The sequence below is a fragment of the Stylophora pistillata genome, chromosome 1 (assembly GCF_964205215.1).
Source record: "Stylophora pistillata chromosome 1, jaStyPist1.2, whole genome shotgun sequence".
Lineage (NCBI taxonomy): Eukaryota > Metazoa > Cnidaria > Anthozoa > Scleractinia > Pocilloporidae > Stylophora > Stylophora pistillata.
In genome coordinates this window covers 17,472,762-17,483,733 of record NC_142519.1, presented here as the reverse complement: position 1 = coordinate 17,483,733, position 10,972 = coordinate 17,472,762, and the positions used below count along the sequence as shown (strand labels likewise).

General features: G+C 38.0%; 1 protein-coding gene across 2 annotated transcripts; it reads right to left on the bottom strand.

The window, feature by feature from the left end:
- Positions 1-3,611: 3,611 nt before the first annotated feature.
- On the bottom strand, positions 3,612-9,718 carry LOC111321251 (uncharacterized). Of its 2 annotated transcripts, none has more exons than XM_022924079.2 (5): positions 9,560-9,718; positions 9,149-9,199; positions 7,842-8,001; positions 6,342-6,494; positions 3,612-5,948 (listed from the first exon to the last, which is right to left on the bottom strand). In XM_022924079.2, the coding sequence occupies exons 1-5, from the start codon at positions 9,652-9,654 to the stop codon at positions 5,268-5,270; spliced, it is 1,140 nt and encodes a 379-aa protein (XP_022779814.1). In that variant the 5' UTR covers positions 9,655-9,718; the 3' UTR covers positions 3,612-5,267. The 2 variants fall into 2 exon arrangements, with proteins under 2 accessions (XP_022779814.1, XP_022779815.1); XM_022924080.2 differs by having other exon boundaries at positions 6,342-6,458.
- Between the last annotated feature and the right edge of the window lie 1,254 nt (positions 9,719-10,972).

Genomic DNA, 10,972 nt, shown 5'->3' with positions numbered 1-10,972 from the left:
CTGTGGGTTCGTGTATTTATAATTAAAAACATAAATCCTAATGTAAATAAAATGTCAAATATTGACAAGATTAGTAACTAGTGCATTACGAATTATACACTAAATTTATTTTTTACGAGATAAAATCATTACTATGTTTCGTTCCATATTAAGATAGTCGTCACTTTCTCTGCGAACACCTTTTAAATAAATCTGTGCAAAGGAATTCAGCAAACCTACCGAAACTTAAGTTAACGTGCGTGTCACACTCTTCCCATACTACTGCATCACGTAGATTGATAACGGTATCCGGTCGTTTCGTACCATGGTCGTTTCGTTCCATGTCACTTCGTTCCCATTCAAAGTCACTTCGTTCCACAAAAAAGTCGCTTCGTTTCACTGAAAAGTTTTTTCGTTCCACAACAGAAATAGTCTTAAAACAAATAATATAGCTTATCTCAAGCCGAAAAGTGGCGGAAGATCGAGAAATATGGCTCAAACATGCACAATCTTCTCGCGCGCGCGCGCTCGCCACGCGCGCGCAATATAAAAGTTTGCTACTGATGCAATTTGACTGTAGCAAACAATGTTTAATAAACAATGCTTAAAATCGTTAGTACGTATGATAAAAGAAACATATCTTTACTTCTATAAAATATTAAATGTCGTCGGCTAACGGTCGAAAAATTGCAAACTTTCAGTAACTCTCCCGATTCATGCTATTTTGTTAAGTTGTGCAAAGTTTTGCCTCTTGGGAGGGGATCTAATTTTATGCCAAAATGCCATGTATTTTGAATGGTGCAATCAGTATGTATGGAAAAGGAAAAGTGAGACGTTTCTTTCGTGTACCAGGTCAGTAGCAAACATTACAAATCGTTCTTGATTCTAACAAATGAATTTCTATAAAGAGAAGTGTTCCATAGTAAATACTTAAAGAAGTGTAAGATAGTGTCTACATGCATCCAGTTTAATTTCTTTATATATGTCCTCTCGCAGCGGTACATTACAAGTCTTTGTTGCCTAATCCGTCGTATTTAACGAGCCCCGGCAAACCAAGGCGTCCGCCAATACAATAATCCTAACATTCCTAGTTTGCATCGCTTCTATCAGTTCTTTGTATGATTCATTTCCTTCATTCATGACCGGAAACGCTCGATTGCACTCTCAGTCACACAAAGCTCCTCGCCCTCCCCCCCAGCCCAATATTTAAAAACTCTTTACACCGACAACTTATATTAACATATCAAGTAGTTTCCAGATGGTCGAATGGTAGTCGTGGGCGTGCAACGAGTGCGAGAGAGGTCACCAAGGTCACGGGTTCGAATCACGCTACAGGAGTAATTCTCAATCTGGCTTGGGGGCCGAATATGAATTGGAGCTGGCGGACAAGGAGTAACTCTCTAACCGACTTGGGGATCTTCTCCCCGCTATTTTTCCCCCCTTATTATAATCCTTTTTTATCTTCTCTTTTTTTCTGAGCCGTTATCTTGTGGGCCACTGTGGTATTTTTCTGATATACTTTTAGTACTTTTCTCTTTGTTTTTCCGAAATCAGTTTTTCACGATGAATTCTCCACGGGAAAAGGAAAGCACAACAGTTTGTGTAATTGCACGGAGCCGTACAATTTAAGAACAAGGGAAAATAATATAATCCTATACACCGAATGCAAATATGGCGTCCAATTTGAATTACCATTGTTGTGGACTGACTAGCCTATAGCCTCTCACACATGTAATAATCCTTTTGTGTTTCCACGTGAAGACGAGGCTAGTCAGTCCAGAACAATAGCAATTCAAATTGTACGCCATATTTGCATTCGGTGTATAATCATCTCTTCGTTAGAAGCAGCATTTATGACACTTAAACTGTTGCTTTTACTGCTATGCCGATTAGAATCAACTTAACGCTTTCTTATTATGGCTCACCAGCAGCTATAACCCAGCACAAATTGTCCCAGTAGTTCACCATGAGCACTGAGTGTATTCACAAAATGAATCAAGACGTCAAGTTCCCCATCGCCGACTAAAGGTCCTAACAGATGTGGTAACCCCACCCCCACTCCCCTTAATCTTGAACCCTTCTTGTTGGTCACAAGAGGGGAGGAGGTCCAAGCAAAGAAAACATCCGTTGATCTTATTTCTTCTTACTTGAGGTCCAGGTTACTGGAAACTTTACACCTCCTTTCTCTCAGATAATGATTTCGTGAATGAAATTCGGATGGCAATTATAAGGCATTATTGGTTAGAGTTTAGAAACTGCGGGATGATCAAACATGAATTTATGGAAAATCATTTTTCACCAGAAATTATATAAGGTGTAAAACCTCTTTTCAGCAAGAAGTCTTGCGGCCCATGTCTTCTTGCCAGAAAATTTCAAAACATTTCGGCTTTCTTACAATCTCTGTTAATGTCTTCCATGTCTCTGTACTAGCACTGGCTTTCCTGGACTAGTTTAGCTCATATGGTTACATAAATATATGTCAATCAGTATAATTTTATTAAATATGTTCTACCGCACCAAGATACAACATTACAAGTCTGTCTTGATTTATCCAACAAATGAAGTTTTAAAAATGCCGCGTCTGATAAAAATTGAACATAAAGTAAAATGAATGTCTGTATAAAAAATGCGTCCACAGAGGTAAAAATTCGTGATACCTGGTGTGTAACATTGTCCCAATGTACATACTTAAAAGCTTCTTTGAGAAGAGTCCGATCGAATCGTCGTGTTTGACGAGCCCCGGCAAACCAGGGCGTCCGCCATTACAACATATGCTAATATTCCTCGTTTACATAGCTCTTATCAGTTCTTTGTGTGATTCATTTCCTTTATTGTTGACCGGAAACGCTTAATTGCACTCTCAGTCACACAAAGCTCCTCGCCCTCCCCCCCAGCCCAATATTTAAAAACTCTTTACACCGACAACTTATACCAACATATTAATTAGTTTCCAGATGGTCGAATGGCAATCGTGGGCGCGCAACGAGTGCGAGAGAGGTCATCGAGGTCGCGAGTTCGAATCACGTTATAGGAGTTATTCTCTAACTGGCTTGGGGGCCGAATAACTTCTCCCCAAGTATGATTTGGAATTTGCGGACAAGGAGTGACTCTCGATCTGGCTTGGGGGCCGAGGAACTCCTCCCCAGGAAATTTGCATTTTGGTTTTGCTCTCTTCATTATCATCCTTTCTACCTTGTTTTTCCTTTTTCTCTTTTTGTATCTAATTTTTTATGTAAGTTTTTTTTTTAACAAATTTCCATACCTGGCTTAACGTATATCCTCGAATAAGTGCCCACGCTCTAAGAAGCGTCCACCCTAAATTTCTATGCCCATGGTGGCGAAGCTTGTCCAGTTGAGTGAGTGTAACAATAGCATACGAACGACCTCTAACGAGAAATAGCGTTATACAAGACGAAGACACACACTAGAACGTGTTACTGAGGAATAGTTAAATTTGTACGGAGAAAACGTGATTTTTGTGGCCAGAACTGACCTACCACTGCGATGGCGACCGCAGATCTACGGAAGGTTTTTTTTTAAGTCTCCCCTCCAGCTGATACACAGTTACTTTAAATTAGTTGCGAGAATTTGGTGCTAGATAAACATTAACTTCTTCCCATTAAATTTGAGTATTTTCATTACCTGTTTGATGAATGAATTTATTGATGTTGTAGGGAGAAATTACATGTTAATCACCCATGATCTGGGTAATTGTTGTGTTTGGTTCTCCTTGAGAGTCTAAGAACATTGACTTAACACGTGCTTCGATACAGGAAGGCGTACTTAAAGATATCACTTACTAAGATTGTGACGTCATGAATGTATAAAAGTATTAATGTATCAAGACCAGGGCTTAATAACAGACCAGAGTCTAATAACATTGACTGAACACGTGCTTCGATACAGGAAGGCGTACTTAAATATATCACTTACTAAGATTGTGACGTCATGAATGTATAAAAGTATTAATGTATCAAGACCAGGGCCTAATAACAGACCAGAGTCTAATAACATTGACTGAACACGTGCTTCGATACAGGAAGGCGTACTTAAAGATATCACTTACTAAGACTGAGACGTCATGAATGTATCAATGTATTAATGTATCAAGACCAGGGCCTTGATCTGCTCAAGTGAACAAGCGATCAGGATACCTGTTATATACCTTGCAGACTTTAAACTCTATAAATCCTTTACTTTTTACTTGTCTATAGATAAAGGCCAAGCTAAGGAACGTGGATGGGTAAGAAATTCCTTTCGTCAACCATGGCCCTTATATTTGTTTCTTACCACACACTCTTAGGCTTACCACACACTGTTAGGCTTCTCACTTTACTCACTGCCTATTATAGAATAAATATCAAGTGGCGTAGCCAATCAGATTCCAAATTACTGTCTGGAATTTGGTGTCGCATTACGTCAAGCCAATTTGTTCTCAGTGAAGAACCGCAGGACCTTGCTTTGTAAAAAGATCACTCAACATAAACGACGATCTATTGCACGATCTTTCACACGGCCCATAACGGAGCATTTCTTCACTTGAATTTGATCCGCAGGTGGGAGTAACAAAGTAATTTTGGTTTTATCCATTGAGTTGATAACGTCAATAAGCCACCGTAAAGAGTTTCAAAGCTGACGTTAGCCCTTCGTCAGAGTAAAGATACCAGATACTAGGTAATAGGGCAGAGCTGAATAATGAAATGGGTATGCGGTCAACAACGCGGGCTCAAGTGTCCTAGGTCTAAAATTCAGCGAAATTAGCGTAAAATAATAAGGGCTGACCTTTAAAACCGAGGAACTCTGTTTTCGTCGAAGGCACTTTCCTATTTCTAAAGGTTTACAGGCGAAAATTAATTTTTGAAAATTTTTAAGGGGTGTACCAAATTTTTGGAGGTTGTTCTGTAAAAGAAAAGCGGCAAGGAAAACGACGCCTCGAAGCAACAGAACAGGAAATCAACCATGCGAACGACTCAAAATCCGTGTTTCTGCGGCAAAACCTGGCGCATGCGTATACGTTATTCAGCTCTGTCAGGTAAAAGTTGAGTTCTAGACCAACTGAAGTAGCTCGCAAGCCACATCTCGAGAGTGAGGGAAATTTGAGTAAGTTCTTCATTCCTTCTTCGTAAAGGAATCTGATCACAATCAAATGAAATAAATCACATTTTGACCTACAGTTAATATTAAAGTAAAAAAAAAATGATACTCGCAGTTCAGCTGCAATAAAAGAATTTTTTTCACAACAACAACAATCAATGGTAAACGTTCTGGTCAAAACACCATCCGATAATCTACTTGGATAGTTTTTCCTTCTCTATGTCATAGCTCTTTACAAAAGGTCTTAGATAAACTAAACTTGGCTGTCCATGTCTTCTTCCTTTACCGTGGTCTCTGTTAAATTTGGCACCACTGCTACGTTGGGTATCCTCAGGATTTCCTTGAGAATTTCTAGCATAATTACCACCACACTGCAGTTTGGATTTACTGTCTGTACTGATATCTGATGAGTTTAAAGCAGTATTGCCTCTGCTTGATGGGCTTCCATCAGCTAGTGACATATTTGTACTAGCATCTTGCAAACTGACAAAAGAAGCACTTGTCCCAGGTAAAATTCCGTTGGCCTCGTCAGTGCTTGAAAAATTACAACTGGAATCCCCAGCACCTTGCAAAATTGCTGATTTGCTTTCACCAATGTGCAAATTTTCATTAGCATTGGTACCAACTTGTGAATATGCCAACTGGAACCCTTTGCCACCATTACTATTTTCTTGCATTTGAAATCTAATTTTTTTCCTTTCCATATTCTGCATACCTGGCAAATGTTTATCAGAATCCTCTCCCTCAGCAGTGTTCATGGCGGGAGGAGTTTCTCCATGCTCTCTACTAGAAAGAAGCCAGGGTACATCCAGAGGCAAAATTCTTATTATGATATAATCAACCAAGCCATCGTATATTGTTGGGACATCAGCGTTCTTAAAAGGAGAGAAGTTAAATCATAAGATTGCCTTGCATGAAATTGATGGAGGATAAACTACTAATTAAATAATTATTCAAAAAAAAATATTTGGCTCCATCAAGTAGGGGTGATATTGGTGCAAATGATGAAAATTACCAGATGAATGGATATTGCTAAACCTTTCTTTTGCTAAGGACAAAAGATGGCGTATGTTGGGTGTGAATCAAACTTCACACTTAGCAAAGAATGAACCAAAATAACAAAGAATGAAAGAAAAATTACCATATCTAGAATTTTGGATGAAAACCTTTTTTTGCACTAAAACTAGCTAAATCTTAAAGGAAAAATCATGAAAACTCAAAATTAGGGGGCCATGCTAAGCTCTCGATTGACTTCCTAGCTAACCAACCTTAAAAGCAAAAGCTGCCAACTTGCGAACCCCAAGCACATGTGGTACTCTTGAGTCACTCATACCAGTTATGGCACAAGCAGGAGCCTTCCTCGTTGCACACAACAGGAGAAGATGCTGAAGAAGAGCAGGAGGTTCAATAGCATGGTCAACCTTAAAATTAAGGAGAAAATAGCCCACTCAAGTCCCCAGTTTCTTCTTACAGGAAGGCTAAACCAAACCTCATCACCAATTACACAGAAAAGACAATAAAATCGTAACCAGTTCTTTTGGTTACTTGTAAATAAATAGTTACTGGGGGAGGATCAGGAAATATTGATCTGTCAGAAGCAAGCAGATAAATTAGACATGTTCGTCAAAGTTGAAGGTTAGGGAATATACTTGATCAGCAAGGCACTGACAGGTTGGACTACTTTGAGATTATTAAGGAGAATGCATTGTCAGTAGTATATAAGCCTATCACCTGCTATTGCACAAACAATCTTACTATTCTGGTAGCCAACATATCACCTCAAAAAATCACTTTATAACTTAAGGCGAAAAGCATTGGAGAATGAGACAACAGCTGTGGTCACACAACAGACTTTTGCTCTTGGAAAACAAAATTAGATGACAGTCCATCCGCAGGAAACTCAGTTAAACTTGCCAGTATGACCAAGTTTTCGAGGTAAATTACCTCAAGGAAATTTTAGCTTCTGGAGCCAGGATCTGTCTAGAGAACAAAAGGTTTCCCCATGATAGCTACCTTAGAGCAACAGAAAGGGAAACTTGAAATCCCACTCAAGCAAACCAATCTGTTCTTATCGGTGGGTATAATTATGTCAATGACTGATGTGGATGAATGTCATGTTGTGAAACCATTTTTAATTCATGTGATGCTTAGCAACATGCTCTTTTTCACTAACAGCTTATGATGGTGCCGTTAAGAATTCTTATGTGAGTATAACTCACTTTTATATCTTCAGTTCTTGGAATATTCCACTAAATGTTTATTTTAGTCCAAGAACCAGCTTACATGTACATTCTGAAGAGGAAATAACGATACTGTCATTGGTGAGGAATATGGTTCATCACCCTTGTTGTGCATGCCGACTATCAAATGTTGTAGGAAAATAACTTTTGTCACAGCTGTGCTTGTTGAAAGATGTAAAAAATTGAAATGAAATCAGAGAAAAAATATATGATATCCTTGTGTTTCAATCATATTAACAACTTGATTTGTGCGCCAAAATGTTTTGCTGCTTTGAGTGTCTTGTAATTTTCAACCCAGAGACTGATGACAAAGGCTGGTACAACTTTTTGATCTTGGGAAATTGAAACCCAAGATAAATTTACCATGAGTGAATTCAGGAAAATTTTCCTTTGGTTAATCAATTTCCCCATGGTAAAAGTCTATAGTGTGACTTCAAGTATTATAAACATAATTTAGAAAAGCCTGTCCCAAAAAATTGTCATTCATAGTTATAATGGTATGATTAAATGGAAATGTTTTTTTCTTACCAACACCAATCTGACAGTTCCTCTTTCCAAGCCTTTTATAACATTTGAAAGGCCCAATAGAAGGCCTGATCTCAGGTGCTTTATTCTATCCTTCTCATTTTGTTCAGAAGCTTTCCTTGATTTAGTACACAGTTGTTCAAATTGAAGTGGTTCAAGTACCCTGCAAAGGGAAAATGCTCACTTGTACTGAACAAAGTTTCTTGAAATGAGTGTTCATTATTAGTCAATTGACTTGAACCTTACTTGTACTGAATTTCACAGGTACTTAATCTCATGAGTTTGGCTGACGGCTTTTGCATTTTTTTCTCTTTTTTTTTCACAATTTTAATATGAATGAAGGACACTTAATTTTGCAATTCAAATGTTCTGAATTTCATTTCATTGATCTAATACAAACTTCTTGTAACTAATTTACAAGGAAACTGTAGCTGCTAGAGGGGAGAAATAACACTCAGATCTTAGGAGTTACAGGGTCAAATGCTTTGTACTTTTCTACTGAGATGTTAACATTCCTTTTTTACATAACAAGGCACTAACCTACACTCAACTACTTACCTAACAACATTTTGCCAAATAGTACCAAAATAAGCATTAAGAGCAGCATAAGGATTTTACTGCTACACTATTTATTCTTGATTTTCATGTGATGTCATCAAAATTACAATAAATTATAATAATTTTGAGTAATTATCAATCCTTTTGAGATTTTGGTATTTATTTTTATAAATAGTTAGTTATAAGAACAGCTGAAGGCTTGTCTTTTTACTAGTTTTCAGTTTGATAGGGGTTTTCACCTAACTTGTGATAAAGCAAGGTTGAATTTCTAAGCTTTTATGTAACCAAATAATAAAATGGCAGCCACAAAAGCTGTCACAAAGGTTAAAGAGAATTATCCACTGAGATTTTACAATCTGAACACACCTTGTCTGAGAATAAATACTCATGTGGATGTTTATGAGCCCTCTGAAGACGAATGCAGGCTTTTTATTGCAAAACTTAGCCTCCCATTGTCATATTTGTGCCCCTCGATGGGACACACCCATAGCATCTCCATACAAAGCCTTTTAAATTTGAGTAAAGTATTTCTTTGAATATCTCTTGCATGAAACATCACCCAGACCTGAATCTTTGCCAGACTATTTGAATGTTTATCTTCTATTAACCCATTGATTCTTGGCTTTATTTGTTGAATGATTTTGATGATGGTGTGACAGTGAAAGCCAGCAATAAAAGCAGGTCAATTCTCCCACAATAATTATTTTTGTAGTGCAAACATCATATTTCTACTTTTTAGGTATGATACTCACCTAATAATCTCATTAATAATCACTTTACCCTCTCCTTTTTTCAGTGCAGGCCTTTGAAATAATGATAATATGATAATGTTAATAATAACAATAATAATAATAATTATAATAATAAAAGTGTAGTAATGGTTGATCGAAAAGCAATGTGCTACTATGGTAAACGTCAGCTAGTAGATTTTCATGTAAAACAAATATTCAAAGGAACTTCAAATGAACCAGCTTGAATTCTATAAATTTTTTTTCATTCCAGAGACTTTACAAAGTATTTATAACTTCATTTAAAATGAACTTTCAATATTTTATCGCGTCCAGAAGTTATTTTAAGCTTACATGTAACATGTCTGTTAAAATTTGGTAAAACTAAAAAGTTGTTAAGTCGTAGTTGTCCCAATAAAGAGAGAAAACTGTTACCATTCAAGAAGATAGGGTGAAGCTAACGCATGCCTTGTAGCGCTTTGCGGAAAACGTCTTTTACGAATTCCATGTTTCTTCACGGTAGCCGCCATTTTGGAATTTGTTTAGAAACAGACCTCCACTTCCTCCACGGCGAACACATTGGTTGGAATCTGGGGATGAGTCAATTACTTATCGATATCCTCGCTTTTTTCGACTTTTCCACGTAAGGAGATTACGAATTATAAGATTAAAATCAAATTGAGATGCCCCCCAAACTGAGTGAGGCGCTGAAATATCCTGTCCATGCTGCTGTTGTTTTAAGGAAATAAGGGGGATGGTAAAGGTTAAGGTACCACTACTGACTTCGAGAAAAAAAATCCTTTCTCACGCGGAAGGCGCGGGGAGTGGGGGGGGGGGGGGAGGGGGGAGGCCTTTATAGATTATGCTAATAAAAGTAGCATATTATGCTGGTAGCATTGCTTTTTTTGGTGGAATTATGCTAAAATTATGCTCTTTTTTCCAAATTATGCCCCTTTCTTTGAAAATTATGCTCTTTGAAAAATTGCAAAAAAGTCCAAAAAATACATTTTTTAATTAGAAGCCGTTGCATTGGTCTATAAGAAAGAAACGCAACAAATCGACAATGAAATTCAAATAAACATGTGGTTCATGTTAACCCGGGCTCAGACCGTTTCAGACGCCGCTCAGTGATTCGCAGTGAACTACAAATGCTACTACTTGAACTAAAACTTAAAACATCGAATAACGTCACCAAGTGCTTGGGAGTAGAGATGAACAATGATCAAATTGTACCATCAAAAATGATCCGATAATTATCAAAATATGCGAATTATGCTAGCATTGCTACTTGGTAGAAATTATGCCAGTTTACTCAAATTATGCCAAAAATTATGCTAGCATAATCTATAAAGGCCTGGAGGCGGGGGGAGGGGGGGGGGTACAAGCGAGACGCCAATGATTATGGTTTTACGAGCACAATCGGGACAGGTCTAGCTGTGACTTGCAGTTTAAAAAAATTTTTATCCTAAATCAACGGATCATAAAGCCTTTAAACAAGCCCCCAAGGGATCTTACCCACTTGCCACTGCGCGGCCGCGGACCATTTTTCATTTCCAACATACTTGCCCAGATGACTCTTTTTGTATCTAACACCTCTGTGGACCCACCCATTTATTCTGGGATTACTTTTTTCTCCTATTATCACATAAGGTTATTTTCCACTAGGTAACCCTAAAGGGACACTTAACTCCCTGGTAGCCGTGGGGACAATTTTGGCACTTATTAACCCTTGTTAAAATTGCGCCAACTGCCCACGAGATAACAAGGGTCCGCTTGTATTGTCGTGCACGGTTCTTTGATTCCTGGCCGCCAGCTCTGTCAAACGGCGACTTCGAGTTCTGAGCCGTT